General features: G+C 43.9%; 1 protein-coding gene across 1 annotated transcript in view; it reads left to right on the plus strand.

Moving 5' to 3' along the window:
* Window positions 1-22,500, plus strand: part of bbs9 (Bardet-Biedl syndrome 9) — a 175,074-nt gene that overhangs the window by 22,341 nt on the left and 130,233 nt on the right. Inside the window, exons 9-14 of the mRNA XM_061081696.1 lie at window positions 63-244; window positions 515-591; window positions 1,032-1,085; window positions 1,181-1,283; window positions 12,663-12,767; window positions 17,905-17,919. Coding sequence (XP_060937679.1) covers window positions 63-244; window positions 515-591; window positions 1,032-1,085; window positions 1,181-1,283; window positions 12,663-12,767; window positions 17,905-17,919 — 536 coding nt within the window. The remainder of the gene's footprint in view (window positions 1-62; window positions 245-514; window positions 592-1,031; window positions 1,086-1,180; window positions 1,284-12,662; window positions 12,768-17,904; window positions 17,920-22,500) is intronic.

Below are 22,500 nucleotides of genomic sequence, written 5' to 3' on the forward strand. Positions count from 1 at the left end.
TCTCCTGTCCTCTCCTTCCTCTCCCCCTCTCCCCTCCTCTCCTCTCTCCTCCTCCTCCTCAGGGAGTTGAAGGGCGTGGTGGTCAGTCTGAGTTCAGACGGTCACCTCCTGTGCTCCTACATGGGAACAGACCCCTCCTTCTTCTCCACGCCCAAGGTGGACGCCCGGGAGGCCGACTATGAGCAGGTGGACGCTGAGATGAAGAAGCTCCAGAAGTTCATCAGAGACGCCACAAGAACTCAAGGTGGGAGTCCAGACAGACACACAAGTTCAGCTGCACTGGAATCACAATAAAAGTCACTAGAACTCTGCAAAACCATATTTTAATCTTCTTAAAGATGCTAAAAGATAATTTTATGGCACTTTCACACCTGCCTGGTTTAGTTCGGACCAAATAAACCGGTTTGGAAGGAGCCTCTGATCTCAGTCCGTGGTTTCCTGTCCTCTCTTAATACATCTTTCTCTCTGGATATTTTTCGGGGGTAAAACTCTGTGAACTCTGTTGTTATTTCAGACATCCTCCCTAAACCTGATGCTGAGGAGGACCTGAGTATGAAAGCTTCTGTGTCCTCCAGCGTGGACAGTCCATCGGTAAACGCACAAGGACACACACATTTTTTTGTCATTAAAGTTTTTTATTTATTCACCTATATAAAAACATACAATCCAACTCAAAAAACAACATTTATAACAGCATCAACAGACAGTATACCCATCATACAACCATATATACAAAGGCCTCCTGCAAATCGATATTTTCTTTTTTTTTTTTTCTTGAAACTACCAGAATGTACATCCAGCACCATGTCTACAATTTTTTCCATATGCCCTATCTACAAAAAAATACGGTCCGAGGCCCTCCTAAAATCTTCCTCTTCATTGTTCATTCTAGCCAACATGCGTTGATAAGATGCAACCTCTGACATCATTTCCATCCATTTTTTAACATCTGGTGCAACTGTACTTTTGGACACACATTTTAATGAACACACACAGAGACGCATTAGATTCATCTCTCTTTTTGTCCACAGCAAGCTCTGACTCAAGAGCTCGATGGCGTGCCCGTCCCCTCAGTGACCGTCCAGGTGAGCTGCTGGTGTCCTCACGTACTTCAACACCTCAAACTGTCCAAGTTCTACGTCTGAACCTCTCTTGTATCTTCTTTATCCTCCTTCTCCAGGTGAAGGTGAAGGCCTGTGGTGTTGTGTCGTCCTGTAAACTGAGTGTTGCCGTTCAGCCTCCTCTGGCCGTCACACAGGACCAGTTTGTCCTCGAGTCGATGGGTCAGTCACTTCTTGCTTTTCTTTGTCTGCCTGTTTGTGTGATTCTGTGATTGGAATTTCTGCCTCTTTGAGCTAAATTCTGGATAAATGTGCAGATTCTGTCAGCGAGGGACAAGACTTTGTGGCAGGAAACCTTCTCGTTTGAATTTCTAGTTTGACCAATCACGTTTCAGCAGGCTTTGGTTGCTGGCTGGTAAATAGACTGAGATGAAAGAGGTGAAACACATCGAGAGGCTATGTGGTCTTTAAGTTGCCCACCTTAATATTCATAATTAGCTGTTGGCCTAAATATGAACCCTAACCCTAACCCTGTAACTAAAACACCTACAAAAAGTGTTGTTTGTTTGGAGGAACGTTTGTGATTTCAAGGTGATGAGAGAAACTAAGATAGATTTCAGCATCTGATTTTAAGAATCTCTTCTGTTGTTCCCGGCCTTTTCCTTCCACTCTCTCGCTACATCACACACACACACACACAGACACACACACATTTTCTCCGGTCCTCCATCACATCCTCCTCCACAGTTTGAACGCACACACTCCCGCTGACAGCTCAGGGAGTGAGAGGTGTGAGTCTGTGTGTATTTGTTCAGCTCTTATCAGTCCTACTCCTGTGTTTTTCGTTGTCGAGCTGTTGGATTGTGTGTCGGTCGCCTCGACCAGACGCCGGTTACTTTGATCTAAATCACCCAGACACAACGCACACACACAACCTCACAACCTCGCAGCCCCAAACACTGCTATCTGCTGTCGGCTCGTTAAAAGAACATCACCCGTCCTGTAACACAATGTCAACCTTCTGCTTGGAGCTGTTGCACGTTTAACCTTTTACATTTGTGGAATTATATAGTGTGTGTGTAATGTAAACCAGTTAGGGGAGGTTTTTATCACAGGAAACATATCGTACCATGAGAACTCAGACTCTCTGGGAGGGAAACCTCTAAACCGAGCTGTGGTGGTGCCTTGCACTGCCTGTTGGTCGACATGTGGAGTAGGAGTCCTATCTGGGGCTGAACTCTCTATAGAAGGACCCGTCTCCTTAACAAGACAAGCAAACTGCGATAGAGAATCAGGTTCCACCTAAAACTGAATAAATCATATTTTGGATTAAATTAGTGAGCTCAAAATCATTCATCATCGTCCCTCAGGTTCTAGATTCAGACCCATCCTGCATCTAGTTGCTGTTTTCCCGTTACTGTGAGAGTTCTCTAGATCTAAATGAAAGAACAGGTGATCCATCTCATCCCACGTAAAAGCTTCTTCTCCCATCTGAGCGTCCACGAATGTGTCGGTCTTGGATGAGGTGTGGTCAAGTGCATTTTGGCCTTTTTCTAGAACCTAGTCTGAAGTTACTGGTGCAGTATTTTACATACTACCTGGCAAATCTGCCATTATAGCACCAAACTGCCAGGATGCACTGGTTTCACCTCTAAACCACCCAGCTGAGGCAGCAGCCAGTTCTTCTGACACTTTCAGCCTGAATTCCTCTGCATCATTAGATTATGTCTTTCTCAAAACCTCTCTCATCACGTTCCCAGGTGTGATTGGTTTTAATTATATTTTGTGTTGTAGCAGAGCCAAAGCATCAGCATTAGAATAATGACAAGGATCTGACACAGAAGAAGAAGAAAGGTTCATTAAAAGAAATTGCAGGTTGGATGAAGATGGTATTCAGGGTTTTGCACGGGAATGTGTTTCATCGTGAATCCATGTTTGATGAGGATTCTTGTGTATAACTGCTGTGAATGTTGCTCTACCGTAGCAGATTTATCTTTTCTTTAATTCTCGATTTCTGATCTCGAGATACTTCTCGTGATTTCAGCTGTGGAACTAATTAAAATGTCTGATTGACAACAAAATACCATTATATTGTCTTGTTAATAACAGAATTGTCACAATGAGGGTAAGAACAAAACCAGAAATTACTTTGTCTAAGGTCAAATGTCAAAGGAAAAGCTTTAGGCTGCAGTAATTTAACATGGAAGGTGTCTGCAGATATTTTCAAATCTATTTACACAGCAGAGCCACAGAAGTTGGAAAAGCACCAGAGAATCTTTTTTTTCCTCTTAAACTTCTCCCTACATTCACTGGAAGCCTCATCCATCACGGAGGAGTATTCACGAACCTTTCTGACACGGACCAGTATGGATTTTGAATTTATGATTTCAAGATGTGAGCAGCGTTCTCAGGCGAGTGGAACGCCATCCGTTTATTCCCAGCGCTGAATCAAACTGACCACTGCTTCCCCATGATTAATGCAGCAATGTGATGCGTTTCACCACAGTGCATTCTTATCTGTAAATACACCGTACGTGACCCCGACGACCGGTAATCCAAACACGATGCCTTTCTCTGCACAACACGCAGCGTGTTTGCTGAAATTTTTTTTCATCAGTTTTCTATTTTTCATACGTCTTGCGTTTCATATTTTGAGATAATTTACACTGCACTGCACATGTTTCAAGTTTATTTCTGTGCTTGAATATGTCCGTGTCCATATAGTCGGTGCATAATTCTTTTATTTCCAGTGCCCTAACAGTTGTAAGGTGCACTTCCCACAGTATTTTCATAATACTTTTTACGTAATACAGTTCTACAGCTGTAAGTATAAGTCTGCAGAACCCTCACATTGTTTTCGATCATTATGCTAGTCATTATATCAATATTGTGTGTCGAAGAATAATCTATATTGTTTTTGAGAAACCTGTTAATTAGGGCATGATATCTGATTTTCAAGTATGTGTGATTTGATGATGAAGTAGTCGTTGTGTAGGATGATTAAGAAGCAAAACATTACGGATATTTTAACTGTCCACGGACTCACTTAAATGCATTAATATACTGTAAAGTATCATGTGTCCAAGTTGTTCAAATTGAACACTTTCTTGTGCCCTTTACTCTTCACAGGACTTTATCTTCTAAAATCATTCAATAGATTTCTTCTAACTTTAGCACATAGTAAAGTACCTATGCAAGGAGGTCAGGAATGACTTGTTTCTTATTTCCAACTGTCGACCTCATGAATTAACATTCAGCTGTTAACTGAAGATGTTTGTTTTGTTCTGTGAAGTAAAGAATGAGCCACTGATGGTTTCCACGTCTGAACAGAGAATGAAAAGCTAACGAACAGGAACTCAAAACTAAATCAAAAGTCAAGTCATTGAAGGAGAAGCCAGAAAAAGGATGAAGGCAGAACAGAGGTCTGGGATTCATGTGCTGGTTTTGGTTTTTCTTCCCAGTCGCAGCTCTGAAAGATTCTCTGTTTATGTAGAGATCAGAGGCTGTGAGTCACCGTCACGTTTACACCACTGAAGAGCGGCTTTGTTTACGTGGGTTTAGGTAGCGGTCAGAAGGGTCAGATTCAGGAGCCTGTCACAAGCACACACTCACACACACAGTCACAAGCAGACACACACACACAGGGATACACACACAGTCACAAGCAGACACACACACACACACACACACAGTTACAAGCAGACACACATAGTTACAGGGATACACACCCAGGTCTTATAAATACTTACACACACATAACCAGGGACGCACAAGCACATGCACGTGTCACTGCCTTACTGTTTAAATATAGACACACACACACACACTCAGAGTAGAAAGTAGCAGTGTGTGCGTGTGTGTGTGTCTGTGTGTGTGTGCGTCAGGCTCTTTTGTCTTCCCTCTCACAGGAATCTGGCACTGCCTTTCACTTGTCAATCAGCAGCTCTCTGTAGTGAAACACGAGATCCACAACGCACCCACTGTCTGTCCATCAGGTTGCTCTCCTCTCCCAGTAAGTGACCCCTCTCCCAGTGAGTGACCCCTCTCCCAGTGAGTGACCCCTCTCCCAGTGAGTGACCCCTCTCCCAGTGAGTGACCCCTCACTGGTCGGCATTGGCCCGGAATCGACCCGGCTCCACCCTGTAGCGGCGGGACCACCGTGGCTGACCCCGGTGGTCGTTTGGCCCTAAACCGAGTGTTTCACATCCGCAACAGTTCTGGAAAATTGGGGGAAGGAAAATAAATTAATGGAGGCTGATGAAGTTTTAATGAAGGTCGGGAGCTGGATCCCAGTCACGCTGCCAGAGTTTACTTTATGATTTTCTCCAGAAAATTGCTGCTCAGGTTATGGATTGCAAGGGAAGTGGCCGCGCTGTAGTTGGAATACTGCCTGGTGTAAACTACATGTAAGTACAGAGTATACGGTGAAGTAAAGCATGCAGACTATCACCCGTAAAAACACAAAGCTGTGACAAACGACCTCTACTGCTTTCCACTGCTCCACTCGGAACAGGAAGTCGTTTTTCACTGCCAGAACACAAAGGTTACCAATTAACAGCGTTGTTAAGGTTGTTTTAAGTTCACTTACAGAAATAACAACTCTTAAATCATCATACTTAGCTGGTTGACATGATTGACAATAACGTCTCCTAGCAACCACGGGGCTCCTTTTACATTTTATGGCTCTTTATACATATACGTAGACAAATTTACAACGCACACTGAAGAACATCACTACAACAGCACACAAACACACACACACACACACACACACACACACACACACACACACACACACACACACACACACACACACACACACACACACACACACACACACACACACACACACACACACACACACACACACACAAATACTATGAACAACAACACCTCCCAAAAGTTAAACTTTGGATAAAGAGAACATGTGCACACGTGAAAGCTTTATACACAAATATACGTATATTGATGTTTCAAGCACATGTTCAGGTAATGTGTCAACAGTTCTCGGCAATACAAATATTTACATATCATAGTAAATATAAAGAGTATATACAATGATAGTGTACAAAGGTGAATTGTACCTGATTTAGAGCTTCACACTAGTTAATCGCACCATTAAAGAAGGAGGTGAAAAGCTCTGTGTTCTCCTGACGGCTTGTCAGACCTCGTTCGAAGCCAAAACTATTAATAGCAGTTATGAGCAGCCACAAGTGAAGGCGTAGTGAAAAGTCAAGCCGTCGCAGGGAGAGAAGAGTAATGATAGTTGTTCAAATGGGGATAACAGCTCATGTTTTCACTGCTGGAAGAGATTCAGAGCTCTGCACTGGGCTGCACACGTGAAAAGTGACGGGAGTAGAAAAGGAAAAAGGAACAGTTGAGAGAGAAGCTCAAACTTTACTTAAACTTTCTGCACACGTGTTAGAATGTGAGCTTAATGTCTGTTTCTCTGGTGAATATGAACCCTCTGTTTCTCCCTCTCTCTTTTGTATCCCAGTGTCTTATTGTGGACAATATAAACAATAGGAAATAAAAAAGAACAGACTTGAGCTGTGGGCAGTGACGAGGAGACGGGGAATCCTCAAGAAACACCACAACACTCCCCTGTCTGCTTTTCATCATCACTTTGTTCCTGAACTCTCACTCTCTCCCTTCACTGATGCTGTGCACGCATGTTCCCACACAGATGTCCACACACAACAAAGTTCCTGTAATGTTCACACTTAACTCTCACGTGTGTGTGTTTGTGTGCATGTGTGCGTGTGTGTGTTGCTGCTGCGGCTCTCCCACATGTCTTTGATTATCTGGCTCAGTGAGGTGCGTCAATTCGTGTGTGTGTGTGTGTCTGTGTGTGTCTTCAGTGTGAAAGACCACTTGTGTATCTTTGCAGGGATTTGTCCAAAGCACTTCACAGTAGAGAAAGTGATGATGCGTTTGTGTGTGGATGGGGTGTGGTTGGTTGTGTGTCTGTGTGTGTGTGTGTGTGTGTATGTGGGGTGGTAGCTGCTTCTGACTTTTATTGTTGTTCCAGTTTTTATTCGTCTCAGATGGCGACTCAATCCCCTGTTCACCACACACTGCCTCCTTTGTTCCGTCTCTCTCTCTCGATTCTCCGCTCCCTCCCTCTCCCGGCTTCCTCCTCTTTTCCTCTGTCCATCTTTTCTCCTTTCCCTGCTTCCTCCCTTTAAGCTGTCATGTCGGCCCCCGATATCTTTTTTTATCCCCTCTGTTTCCTTCTTCTTCTTCTTCTTCCATCTGTCAAGTTACCTCTTTCCTCTGACACCTGTCTCTCTTTAATATCCGTCGTTTCTTCCTTTCTGTCTCGGTCCTCCTCTCCCTTCGGCTTATTATTCTCAAACTAATGTATTTAATCTTCTTGCTGGCAGAACCAAAACTCTCTTGTCAGGATTCTATAATTTATATATCCAGCCAAACCAATCGACTGTAAATACAGACGGGTGATATATCTCCACTTCCTCCCTAGAGATCGTGGATACAGCCGCTGCCATCTTCCGCTCTTGACGTAATTTGGAACCAAAGTCTTTGCAGTAGAGATGTGGAGTAAGGTCCTCGCTCGAGTCAGTCTCAGTTGTCAATCATCATTAGATTCTATACCTACAATGACAGAAACACACAGAAACATTTATTTGAAGTTTACTTTTCTAGTTAGCTCTTTGTCCTATCCACTAACATGGAGGAGGCAGAGTTTATCACATTCTTCTTCTTCTTCATCTTGGTGCAGTAAACTCTGACCATTTGTTTGCACTAACGGTTTTAGTCTTGACCATTGAACCATCCTCTTCGTCACCATCCCACTTCACATGGAGCTCCCAGTTTGTCTCTAAGTGAAGATTGGTTTTGTTTAAGGAGCATGAACAGTGATCCGACCCCATTGTGACCTGCAGGGGTCAAAGGTCAGTGTTTAACACCACTTCCCTGCTCGCCTCGGGACATGACGAGATCACACACACACACGCTCACACACACACACACTCTCACACTCACACACAAACACTTAAACCAGTGGCAAGACAGGAATGTCACAGGACAAATAACAAATTTCAAAGTTTGTTTTTCTCTCTTTATATTATTTGCACATGGTGACACACAAGTGCACACTTGCCCCTTTCCCATCTCCTTGTGAGGTATAGATCTCCATCTCCACCCCTCTTGACCTGTGACCTCCTCCAAACATTCTGAAGTCAGTTTAACCTGAGCTGTCAGTTGCTATAACCTGAACCCTGAGGGCAGCGGCAGCACTTAGCTCAGAGTCGGAATGAAGTCCAATCCAACCGTGGTTCAGGGAAACCTCTGAAATCGGAATTTCTTTATATAACAAGCTCTTCTTAACTTCTGAAATACAACTTCATTCACTCCCTGCCCTGCTCCTGGTGTACAAAGTGAAGCTGAACACCAAAAACAGAGTTAAAAAAGAGGAAATATTGGACTTAAATTCATCACTTGGATGCATACTTGACTGAAAATGAAATATAGGGTTAAAGGGACTCTTACCTTTGTTGCATTTGAGAATTACAGCACATTCAAATCATCCCGCCTTCCTCCAATGCCCCACCCCCTCGTTCCCATCCGCGGTGTTTTTTTGAAGAAACTTTATTTACAAGCAGACTTTCAACCTACTGCCTCCGCGCACGCACGTGAGTTTTTGTTTACCAAAGCAATGGATTCGGTAAGTTATATACATTTACATTCACATGCCTTGATGACGCGGGCCCAAATGCACCACAAAAAGCAGACGGAAAACCTGCATGTCCATGCAGCAAACAGACAGGTCTGTCGGCCAATAAGGTCCTTCGGTCCGAAGAATTTTATTGGTTGAAGTTTTCACTAAATATTATGAGAGTGAAATAATTGTTTGTTTTTACTCCTGGTGGGTCTGTCTTGCATTTTAGAGTGTCATTACCTTATTAATACCAATTTAACCTTATCCAAAAAAAGTGTAAAAATGCAACAAAGGTAAGAGTCCCTTTAAATCTGAACTGCAAAATCCACTGCATCCATATGGACAAAAAACTAAATTTGAGGTTTAAAGAGCATTTGCATGTGCACAATGACTACTTCACATATTTGATGAACTGCAGCGCTGTTTACTGGATATTGTCATCGTCCAGTTACACACATAAATACACTGTCAGGTACCCAGTCTTAAAAGTGGGTGTATAAATAGCTATACGGGGGAATTCCATAAAGAAAGACGAGGCTGGAGAGAGTGGAAAAGGACAGGAGGAATCAGAAAGAGGCTCGATCCTTCAGATGAAATACTGGGAGGAAGTCGGGGATAAAACCGCTGCAGAGGCAACGAAAAGTTAGAAAAACAGAACTGACGAGGATGAGAAGAAAGTTAAGAGATGGAGAAAGGTGAAGAAGGAAAAAGGGGGGAAATGAGGTGGAGGAGGAGAGGTAGTAAAGTGGGGGGGGGGGGGTTTCAGAGTCCCTGGTGGAGTTTGTTTTCGTTGGCTGTGGTGTTAATGGGTTAATGTGATCTCGAACACTGGGACCAGTCTGAGCAGTCTCACTGGGTGGGACCTGCAGGTCACATGTTACCTGGACTTCCACAGCAGCCGACCTCTGACCCGTCCAGATGTGAGGCCTGACATACACAATGAAAAGAGGCCGAGATGGAGAGAGAGAGAAAGAGTAGGAGGGAGAGGAGGAGGAGGAGGGATTACTTTGTGTCGTCTTTGGTTTGTTTGTTGGTCTTAATGGGCCTGGGAACACTTAAAGCACTTAAACCCGTCTGACCAGTTTGACCTCCAGGGCGCGGAGGTTAAAAGCCGTCTGCTGACGGACAGGATGACAGCGAGGGAGAGAGTGAGGAGGGAGGAGAGGAAGAAAGTGAAATGAAGGGAAGGTGGAAACAGGAGAGGGAGGAAGAATGCAGTAGAGAGAGGATGGAGAGAGAGAGAGAGAGAGAGAGACAGAGAAGGGAGGCAAAGATGAAGATTGTTTGAGAATCAATGAAAACTGAGCTTTTACTAAACTCCTCCCTCGGGGAAGATCTTCAGTTTTCACGATCTGTTAACAGGGAAAAAGCTTTTTTTTCAGCTTTTTTTTCCAAAACCCGACAATAACTTTATTCCCCAGGTTTCTGGTTCTTCAAAATGTTTAGGGTTATTTCATATATTCATGTGGACAGATTTTTCTTTCTGAAGAGCAAAGGAGGGGAAACCCAGAGGAGGAGAACACAAGAGTATGAGAAAAAAGTAGTATAATAAGAGTAGAGGAGGAGGAAATATCGTTATATAATAAAATATAGAACATTTCTTAAAGAAAACATTTCAGCACATAATCCCAAAATACCACATTTCCTATTTTGATTTAATATTACAGATTTACACTCAGCATACTCAATAATGTATTATTAATACACAGCATATTTTAATATAATTAATATAATAACTACATTTTAAATATAATCATGCATTTCTCTTATTTAATGAATTTATCTATATAATTAAACATATTTAACATAATTAAATCAATGTACAACTGCAAAGTTCAAGGTGTTGCACAATTAAATGCAGTCAATCAATTAATATTGGCCTGAAAATGAGGAAGGGATGAGGAGAGAGCAAATGAGAAGAGGAGGAGAAAGAGCTAAATGTGGGAGAAGATGAAGGCAGAGCGGAGGTCACGCTGTCATGGCGTCTGACAGAGTGTGGAGAAAGTCTCTCTCTCTGCTTTTCATCATCTATCTTCTCCTCGGCCTGTCGGAGAGGAGGAGTCTCTGCTCCTCCTGTCGTCCATCACGCCTCCTCCTGCTCTGTCCATCCTCAAACCCGAGAAGACCCGTCTCCCCGAGTCTGTGTTTGAGTTAGACTGAGTGCAAGGGGGTCGGCTCTAATGGTTCTAATGTTTAATAAATTCACCGTGTTAGACAGAGTGCGATACTTACAAACACACTCTGTCTACACACACACACACACACACACACACACACACACACACACACACACACACACACACACACATACTCAGGGTTCAGTCACCTGTAACGGGCTGAGCTCAGGAACATCACGCCCCATTACACCACCACACCGCCCTCTGTGTGTGTGTCTGTGTGTGTGTGTGTGTGACTGCATGAAGCCATTAGCTGTAATATATCCTTTCCTCTCTGTCTGTATTTGATCCCTGCTTTCTCTCTGCGGCCTGTTTGCTCTCTCTCTCCCTCTCTGTTGGTTTTGGGGAATTTGAAGGGAAGCGACAAGTCATCGCCCCTTTCTCATGCTACATATAACTTCAGTGTGTGTGTGTGTGTGTGTGTGTGTGTGTGTGTGTGTGTGTGTGTGTACTTGGATTTGAGTTAAAGTTCTGGCTAATGTTGTTAATCCTCTGTCCTCACCTTGCCTGGGGATGTTTAGTGTAAGGGTTGCTGTGTGTGTGTGTGTGTGTGTGTGTGTGTGTGTGTGTGTGTGTGTGTGTGTGTGTGTGTGTGTGTGTGTGTGTGTGTGTGTGTGTGTGTGTGTGTGTGTGTGTGTGTGTGTGTGTGTGTGTGTGTGTGTGTGTGTGTGTGTGTGTGTGTGTGTGTGTGTGTGTGTGTGTGTGTGTGTGTGTGTGTGCATGGTCTGGTTAGTATTGGTATTGCTGTATCCTGTCCTGTCTACACCTAAAAAATGCTGACTCTTTGTGCGTTCGTGTCTGTGTGCGTGCGTGTGTGTGTGTGTGTGTCAGTATGTGTGTCTGTGTGCGTGCGTGTGTGTGTGTGTGTGTCTGTCAGTCTGCTTGCCTTGTCTCCTTATCCATCATTCAATGTTTTTCCTGTAAAGCCTGTTGCAGTAAAAGCGGAGCTTCTGTTCTAGAAATAAAAAAAACTCAATTAAACTTACATTTCCAATAACACATTACTTAACTTAACTTACTTAAAGGGGAACTCCAGTGATTAAACATTAAGCTCACAATTATAAAACTCACGTGACATTTAATAAAAGCAGGAGATGTTGACTTTTGGTCCCGAGTATAACTGAAGCCCTGAAAACCTCAAACCCATGATGAGTGGAAAAGTCACAGCAGCAGTGTTATGATTTCTAAAGTAATTAGAAAACCAGACGTATACACATTTAGAGAGTAAAACTCCTCAAGACATTTATATTCACTAGATCCGGATTTTCTCTTGGTTTTCATTTATTTAATATAATCTTTCAGTCCCTCTTGATGTTTCTTATCAAGATGCATGAATTATTATCTGAGACATCAATGAAACTCTTAAATTGCCCTATCTTGCAGTCATAAAGAAAGTCCTGGATTAGGATGCGTATCAGAATCTATCAGGTTCTTCCTTGGGTCTTTACCGAGGCCCTCCACAGAAACTCAAAGAAATGGGATTGTGTAGCTTCTGTGTGATCCTGCTTCATGTCTTTGTAGTTTAGGGATGTTACTAATGGATTTTGTACGACATACGTTCGACCTGTTGTCATCACCTACATGCCTCTATATTAAATTATCTCATTCTCTCCTCATGTCCTGTCGTCCGTCCTCTTCTCTCTACTCAGTAAAGACATAAATTGTTCTAAGCAGCTGCTCAAAATAACCGAGGACTTTCTCTTTCTGTGGCGATGTTGACATTTATCTCTTCTCTCTCCTCAGGTGTCGGTTCCTCCACCGTCGTTAAGTTTTCGGCTTTCCTCAATGGCAGCTACCCCCCCGCTGACCTGACCGGAGACATCACTGTGTCCTACAGCTCGCCAACAGGTACAAATACCTACAGGACACAAGTTTTCATCCACACATGTAACAACGATCACCTGAACTCTGTGGCACAAATCAATCAGTCCCAAACTGCTCTGACCTGTGAACAGACGGTTCCAGTGGTGAAGGTGAATTCTCTCTGTGATCCAGTCGCTCCGGTGTGCACCTCCACTGTAACGCTGCTGAACTGCAGCTGCTGACTTGACGTAATGACGTTTGGTCTCCTTCCAGACAAACCCAGTTCATCCCCCCCCGCTCCCTCCAGGCATCTGTTTCCCGGCCCCTGCAATATTTCTGGAAGATATTACTTTCCCCTGAAAACCAACAAAACCACTCTTTATTTCAAATGTCACAGACTTCCTTTTTGAAACACAGATTTCAGCGTTCGTTTAGAAAAACCCATGTTTTCATGCTATTGTTTCCTTTGGATTCCATTTGCTCTGGCAGCCCCGGGCGCTGGAACACTTTCCCTCCCCAGAAGCACTTTTAATGTGAAATGTCTGGAAAACTTGTATTTTTTTGTTAAACTTTATTGTGATGCTATAAATAGCTGAAAATATGGAGTCTGGTGTTTTTCAATAAGCCGTAGACGCGAAGCAGCTGGGCCAGAGTGTGAAGCCAAACTCGTGTTTTGGACGGGACTTGTTAGTTTGGAGTTATAACCAGAAGAGGTTTATTCTCGGTTGGAGGGAGAAAGAGAAACAGCAGGATTGGAAAACCGCACAGAGGTGTGGTGCACTGAGTGAAACAAGGGGAAGCAGGTGAGGAGCTGAGTTACGCTCAGTCGGGAGTAGAGAAAGAGAAAAAACGTACTTAAGCTTGGGTGGAGAGAAAGGAAGGGAGGTATTTTATACTGAAAAGTTAAAGGGCAGGAAGTAGCCGTGTGCCAGGGTGAACATGAGAGTGGAGGGAAACAGGGAGGGTTTTACAAGGTGTGGACCCCGAGACGTGAAGGGCGGACAAACAGCATTCAGCTGGGACCTGGCTGCAGTGGGTCGCTCCCAGTCAACGGCAGGATGATGGATGAGGTCAAGTCAGGTCAACGCTCCGTGCAGGACAGTAAACTGGGACTTGACTTTCAGGCCACACTGCAAAACATGTCTTTATGGATCTGGCTCCGTGCTTAGTGGCGATGTTATGTTGGAACAGGAAAGCGTGGCTCAGGAGGCGCAGCTCTGTAATCTGAAGGTTCCTGGTTTGATCCCTGACCTCTTGAGAAGGCCTGTGGAAGTGTCACGACACCGCACTCCAGTTCATACGCCCTGCACGTATTTTATTAATCTAATTTCTCTGCAAGAAATGAAACAAAATTCTACCATTTGGAACCAAAGTCATGGAAGTCTTTAAAGAGAAGGAGACATGAGCTGTGTTCGGGTTCAAGGGTCACATCCTTCAGACTTTTAAAGACGTCACATCAGCACAACTTATCGATGTTTCCTTCAAATGTCCCAGACAAATTTATTCTTCCATTCCTGAGTAGCAGAGGATCCATTGCGTAGATCTTTCTCTCCCAGAATTCCTCCAGCACCAGTGATGAAGCTCATGAGTTATGCATGTAACAGTAATGCAGATATCACGTGTTGGTGCAGTCATCATCACGGTTGACATGTTTAGTGGATGTGTGTCCAGCGTGAGGACGGGACGAGCTGGTGACTCCAGTAGAAAAAATCCTCCGTAGACCAGCTTGCCTCCTGTCCGTCCGGCCTCCACCTTCTACACCCAGTAGACCGACTCCTCCCCCCCCCAGAGGATGTAGTCCCTGACTCTGGACCCAGCCGTTGATCACCAGCACAAACACACAACCTCCGTCAGCAGCCCTGTGGATTTAAAGCAGGTCTGTCCGGCTCATCTAACCTGATGATGGACCACGATGCAGAGTCCTGTCCCCCCCCCCCCCCCCGACTCTGCAAAGTGCTCACCTTAAGACCTTTCACATAGCTGAGTATCTGTGGCTGTACCTCGGAGGCTGTGTGTTCCTTCGGTGCTAATCTCCATTAATGCCTCGTCTCCTCTCGTCCTCTAAACGCTGTCCTGGAATGGGAGGAATGCTTCACTTTGTCTCGATGTCTCTGTCTCTCGCTCCGCTCCCACCCAGGGGCGATGATTACACCTCCGCCGCCACCCGCCCCACGCAGCACCGCCCCCCCCCCATGGTCGCTGAGGCCGTCTCTAAACCCTACAAAGGCTCTGACATTTAAGACGGCTGCTGACTCCTTAAGTCCTTCAAAGGAGAATCGACGCTCGCTGCAGTCGTTACAATCTAGAAAGAATTTCATTAGTGTCCTGTGTGATTTCACTAACACCCCAACAATGGCGTTACACAAACACACTTCAGGGGGATCCAGTGGTCAAGCTGGCATTTACAGTACATTGTTGCCTCATACACAATGGGAATCTTCAACCCGAGCTCTCGCAGATAAGTTACGACCGCGCGGATAATTTCCGTAAAACACGGCCAGCCATGACTCACCGGTTGCTGAGCCAGTTGGTGCTGAAGCCTCGGGAGCCGGTTGGCAGATCTCAGTGTTTTTCTCCTGTTTCACGGAGATTGCCAGAGTGACCAGCAGCTCCACATGTCCGTGTCTGTGGGAGGCGCCGGTGCTTTCCTCAGGTCTTTCTTTGTTTCGCTGCCAGGTCTGAAATCTATTTGAAAGAATCTTTTGTGTGGCAGCTGATGTTGTTGGTGTTGTTGCCACCTCTCCGTGCCAAGCGATCCCTGTGCTCAGCCCGGCTTGTTTCTCTTCAGAGAGTCGGTGGAAAGTTCGGCCGCCGGCCAAGGAACAAGTGATTCATTTATCGAAAAGGGATTTTAGTTTTTTTAACATCGTAATGTAAAGACTTTAAAATGTATTGTTTTCTCATGAGCTGCAGCACGTGAAAGAAATCTGGTTTGATTTTCTGGGGAATTTATTGCAGATAAAATAAAAATTTGTCTCAACGTTTTTTTTGTTTTTAACGTAGTGAAGTGACAGAGGCTCCGCCCAGACTCCGCCCCTCCGCCTGGATGTTCCCTCATTCTCCTGCTGCGTTCTTCAGATATGAAAAGGCAAATGTCCATGCCCGACTTTCTAGACATTTTCTAGATTCATGTATGAAACACTATCGGTGATATAATCGCTGGTTATTAAATTTCCAGGTTGATTTCTTGACATGACTTTACAGTTCTACGTTCAGGAAAGACACAGAGAGACATTTTCAAAGATGTCGTTGGTGCACTTTGTTGTTCTGATCATTTTAAAAAGCAACCTTCTACAGTTTCTCAGTTATTATCTGTAAAATGAGGAGTCGTGATACACTCAACAGTTTCTCTGCTGCTCCACCATCTCATGGATCCAGAACTTCACTCATTTCTCCTCCGTTACAGGAGATTTCAGAACAGGAAAGACTGATTGAACACCGGCTGGCCGGCGGCCAGGCCTGGCTACCGTGTGTGTGCCTGAGTGTCTTCTTGCTCCATTTGACATGTCCTCCACGTTTAACTGGAGCTTTCACTCAACGTTGATGCCATCACTTCTTTCTTTCTTTCTTTCTTTCTTTCTCTCCCTTCCTTTTTGTGTTGGTCTAGCCTTTTGATTTTTTGGCGCGTCTTCCCTCAAATTCAGCTTTTTATTTCTTTTCTCTGGCACGGCACGATGCTAAGAGGAGATGCAGAGAAGCAGGAACAGAGGGGAGCATTGTGGGATTAGATAATGCCGCTAAATGTGAACATATTTTGAGAGTTTGTCGGTTTATTCGTCAGAGGGGATTTCAGACAGAAAAGTCCCAATGTGTTCCTTTATAATTCTGTTTCATTGGTTAATGTAATGCACTAATCAGGCCTAAAAAATATAGTAAGTCTTTATTTGGATTGTTCTAATTTATAAGTTTAGAGTTTATTCAATAAATGTGATGTTCTTGGCATGAAGTGATATTAAGTATGAGGATATTTCAATAAAAGGCAGAATTATGACAGGAGAGGCAGCTTTAGCTCAGGAAGAGGAGAGATGGAGGGAAAGGAAGCAGGACTTTCATCAGGTTTAATAACCCGTGAACTGTCTGACTCAGCAGCTCCGTGGCTTTTCATTGGCCTGCACGAGACCATCTGCTTCTCATTCACCTTCGCAGGAAATCCTCTTCGACCAATCAAACCAGAGACTAATCTGCCAGACCTCAATTGCGGCGGCTTAAAGGTTGGAGAAGCAGGGGGTTGACTGTTTGAATCCCACAGCAGCTGAGAAAACCTGGCGGCTGAGAGCAGGAGGATAAGAGATGGTCTACCTAAATTTAAAAAAACAGTATTCAGTTTCACTTGTCTGTAAACGTTGCTGCCTCAGTTGATGGATCTGTCATTAGACGTTAATTGTTTACTTCCATATCAAGATATTTATAAGGAGGACTCATTCCAAGTTTCAAACCAACAGATCAACAAGCAGGGAAAACATAACGTCTCTGGCCGATGTAAAGAGAGTCAAAATTAATTTACAGAATTCAGAAACATTGACAGACAGCTGCAGATCAGATGAAACAGAAACACAAGTGATCAGACTGGTTTTCATCACTCAAACCTTCTCTTGGAAATGTTCACGTCCGTTCACCTGCCAGAGCATTTCTGTTGTCAGTTCGATTTTATCAGTCAGGATCTCTGAAGCTAAAATTAATTTTGATTTTTAACAAAGTATTCTCATTTTTTCTCAAGTAGATTCTCTTCTTTTAAACTGACGAAACTCTTGATATTGATAATTACATCAGGGTAGGTGCCTTTTCCCCCCCGCTCCCGTCAGACCAAATTTCATACTCAACTCTTGATGAGCAGCTTTTTCATTTTGGGTTTGGACAGTTTATCATAGTGGGGATGATGTTGGCTTCATCAGGAAGCTGCGTTCTGCTCCAGCAGAATGTTCCAAGTGTGTGGGAAGAAGAACCGAGACCTTTTCTACTTTATTTGGTCTTTTTTGTTCATTTCCATATGAGGTTTTCCCAGGGAACCCCCCCCCCCCTCACCCACCCGACCCTAGTAGAACATCAGAGGCCAAGTCGTCCAGCGCTGCTTCGTTACTGCTCAGAATGAAACGAGACAGGAGTGAGACCTCTTTCTTCTTCTCTGTGTCTCTGTCTGTTTTTTAACCTTCACTTCTTCTCTTCTTCTTCTCTCTCTCTACAGAGCTAAACCCCAAAGGTAAGTGTGTGGATAGAAGTGCTGGATAGAATAGAAAATAAAGTAGAAACACACACAGACACAGACGCACACTCACACACACACACACACACACACACACACACACACACACACACACACACACTTTATTAAAAAGACAAACGTGTAGACCTACTACTACATTTGCTGTATTTTGGGACTTTCCCTCCAATATGCAGTCGTAAAAAATCATAACTCCACCATATATATATATATATATGTTTTATATATATATATGCATTCCAATACACACACAGTCTACTGTATATACAGGAAGAGACCACTGCCCACTGTTTATGTTCCTGTAACGTGATACTTGGCAAGAGTCTGTACACACACTTGTGCAGATACTTGTGCTCACATATACACTTCCTCACTGTGTGGAATAAGTAAATATCCATTTTCCTCTTTCCCTGTGTTCAGTTTACACAGAAATATCATCTGTCCCTGACACACACACACACACACAGACACACACACACACACACACACTGTGTGTCAGCCGTAGTGTTCCTAGTCGTCAGCCGGTGTTTGTTTTAGTCCATCTGAGTTTGTGTTCTCTGATACAGAATAGGATGTCCTGTAATCTATAGTGGGTTTAGAGCCCTGCAGTAGTATGCACTCTCACACACTCTCTCACACACTCACACACACTCGCACAAACTCACACACTCTCACACACACTCGCACACACACACATATACCGCAAATGCACACATATCTTTCCGCACACACTCATGCAGCGTTGTGTTTTCTGTGCAAATCAGCTTCACATGCAGCAATCTTTGCATCAGCAGAATATGTTTTCAGGAAACGTAAACCGCCGAAATTAAATGTTTTTCTTCAGAATCTCACACAGGAAGATAAAAAGTAAACCTTTTGGATCGGAGTCGGTCAAAAGAACGAAATCAAGACGGCTGTGTAGAAAGTCTCCGGTCGACACGACAGAAAATTAAAGAAACATTGTGTTCCGTGAAGGAGGAATTTAAAGTCACTGAAAACTTCTAATCAGACTCTATGATACTGAAGATGTTTTATTACTATTAATGATTTTCATTTACAAACCTTAATGATTCTGGAAACTCAAATGTTCACCGCTGCAGCTTTGTGTTGCAGTTTGGTTTAGTTTAGTTTGAAGATCTCGGTCAGAAGAAATGTCCGATTAGAATCAAACAGACAGAGACGTGATCTGTGGTCGAGTCCGTCAGTCACTCAGAAGTCGTCTGTGCTGTGACCTAATCACAGAGGAAATGATAAAAAGATGCACAGACACACACAGACACACACACAGGCTGACATCACTGCAGCTGTGTTAAGAACCTGATCCCGTACAGTGTTCCTCTACTCAAATAAACCCTGTGGTCGCCCTCTCTCTCTCCCGCCTGCGTCTCGAACACACGCAGACACAAACACAGATTCCAGATAATTGGAATCAGAGTCGGTTGAGACGGCAGCACAGTGCAGCTCCAGCAGCTCTAACAAGTAGCAGCAGTGGGGCTCAGTGCTGATGTTAAGTGTGTTTAGCAGTAGACAAAGCTCGGCTTCCCGTATCAGCGGCATCGCAGGCGACTGTCAGGGGAAAGGTCAGAGGTCGGATGTTACAGTATGGGATGTGTATGTGGATTCAGTCATAGCTACACCCTCAGAAACGTAAACATCCCTCGCAGCAGATTACCGACGGCCACAGAGCCGGACAAGGAGAGAATGAATTGAAGAATCTGTAAGACAAACACAGAAACCTCAGTTTACTGTAACTGAGAAACAGTATTTAGTCACTTACTCACTCTTTGGCTTCGGTCCTGGTTCAGGCCTCGGTCCCAGATTTCTGAATCGTCTCCACAAACACCATCAATCTGCTGCTTTTTCTTTCCACTGTATCTCCTCAAGCTTCGTGTCATCGAAACTGAGTAAAACTCTGACATCAGACGTAGGAGAATGATGCAACTTTTATTCATGTCCATGGCGACTGACCCAGATTCTGGTCCAGCACTGAAAGTGACGTGACTGAGGAATATGACTTTAGCAGACAGAGAAGACATTGGAGTCTGTTGGAAAAGCGGTCGCAGCCTCTTGCTGTTCACACTGAAGTAATATGTAGCATGAGAAACGGGGCGATGACTTGATCAGAAAACATGAAATGTGTTCCGCAGATGATAAAGTTAGAGCAGGGACAGTTTATGAAGTTGTGTGAAAAGTCTTATTTTGGTGGTTGCCAACGAACAAGCTTCAGAAATACACGACCGCTGGCGACTGTGGAGAGAAACAAACGAGTCATTGATCACTGTCAGACTCTTATAATGACAACAGATGTAATAAAGTTATTAATAATGATAGCAGCACCATTTAACAACAGTAGTAGCTAGAGTGGCAGTGCACACTTCTGCCAAAGAACAGTCCCCGTTGAAATTCATAGATCTGAATTTTTATTTGAATCTGATAAATGTCAGTCAGAAGATCCATGAAATGTTGAAAAATGCTCTGATCTCGCCAAGTTATTTAACGGGATTCTTTATGTGACGCATATAAAAGTGTGTCTCTCCCCCAAGTTCCGTGGTAGAATCCATCCGATAGTTCTCAATAAACCAAGGCAGATGAAACCTCTTTATCAGAGGTTATGATAATACATCTTATGATAATAATGAATATTGTCAGATCTGGATCCTGCAGCTCTGGAGTCACCTGCAGAATAAGGACAGAGAGGAAAAGCCCAAACCACAGGAAAGATAAAACACAAACAGTTTGTGCTCTTATGAGTTTACGAGAGTTGATGGAGTGTTTATTGTCTGATAATCTTTTCACTTAATGGACGTCGTAAACTGGTTTTAGCTGGATCGCTGCTTGTGTTTCTGGAAGATGTTTGAACTCTCATTCAAAAGGCTTCTTCAGTTCTCTTGTTCTCACTTTTCAATCCCTGTCGATGGAGATGAATCGCGTCATGTGAACTGGGAGTGGATGCAGATTAAATCCATTCCCAGTGCAGAGAAAAGACAGATGTTAGAGGGTTTTCTGACCAGTGGAGAAGCGGTTTTAGAAATGAAGAAGCCTGTTGAATGGATCGAGTTTGAATGAAGAGCAAAGGGAAACTTCAGTGTGTGGATTGACAGGTGGAGGTTTTAAAGGACCTGTCTCTACCTACATTCATCCATTCATTACATATCACGTTTACTTTAACTCAGGGTTTTAGGGTTGACCTCCTTCCAGAGAAACCTTATTTTGCTTCCTCTCAGGCCGCCAATGGTTTCATTCATCTCTGTACGATATAAACTTTAACTTGGAAAAACTTGAAACCTGCTGGAGTCGGCCAATCCGTCCCAGTGTGCATCACGTCTCCTCTGATTACCATCAAAGTTTAAAACACTCTCATGTGGTTTGAAACAAATCACAAAATCACAAAATCACACACTTGTATCCTAAAATTTGCAGAACTTTGGATCTGATGATATTCAGCTTTATTTTTCCAACGGGGATAATTTCCACCATTTATTATGAATTTTTCACTTCTAATATTGAGTAGCCTGCTTGATATTCGCTCTGACATGAGCGTCTGACTCTGTCTTTGTTCTGCTTGTTGGATGTGACTCGTTGTTTTGCTGTTCAGTCACCCAGCACCACGGGTCAATGAGGAATCAAGGGAGTGAGGAGAGAAATGAAAAGTGCACAAGAGTCTTTCTTCCTCTCGAAAAGCGTTTTTCTCTCCTCCTCCTCCTCCTGTTTTTCTTGGCTCCAGCTCTTCCCTCTCTGTGTTCAAACCAAACCGAGTTATTCACATAATCACATAATAATTTCGTGTCTGGAATGAAAAGGTGCACAGTAGTTGCAGGTAATTATTACTATCTGTAATAACCTGGAACATTCCGTAATTAAACTCCACCTCGGCTGCTGTTTCTCTTATTCTTTCTCTCTCTCCCTCCCTCTGGTTACTTTCCACTCGGTCGCCCGGCTCAGGTCTTCTCCCTCCGCTGTCGTTAGCTCACCTCCTCTCCCCGGGTTCCCTCGCCGCTCCATCTCTTCTTAACAACTGTTTTCCTCCTCTCCCTCCGTACCCGCGCTCTGTTATTCTAGCTAAGTGTAGATTTCTGCCAAGCTCAGCAACTGCTTAGCCTCAGAACATAGTTATAGTTGGCTTGAGCTCCCCGCTCTCTCCTTACTTCTTCTTTAAACATCTCAACATTTCACTCCACTTTTCACAAAACTTCCCTTTCGGATCTTCGACAATCACCCCACCCCCCCCGACACACACACACTGGGTGTTGATGTTGAGTCTCTCGGTCTCGTAGCTCTCAGATACTCATGTAATCTGAATATCTGCAGTGTTGACTCTGTTAACAAACGTTAACCTGACTGCTGTTTGGAGAGAAAGCCTAAAAGGCGACGTGTTCCGACCTCATTTGATTCGCCGCCGGGGAGTTTGGTCGAGATGGGCGCCACTTAAAGGGGAAGTGGGTTGTGGCTGTCAGACTGTTTTTCAGGAAAAGATCTTTAGGAGGGGGGGGATTGAAGAGTGGCATAAATGACGCAAGATAAATCCAGAATAAATCAAATAAAGAAAACAACTTCGTATAT

The sequence above is a fragment of the Limanda limanda genome, chromosome 11, assembly GCF_963576545.1.
Source record: "Limanda limanda chromosome 11, fLimLim1.1, whole genome shotgun sequence".
Taxonomy (NCBI): Eukaryota; Metazoa; Chordata; class Actinopteri; order Pleuronectiformes; family Pleuronectidae; genus Limanda; species Limanda limanda.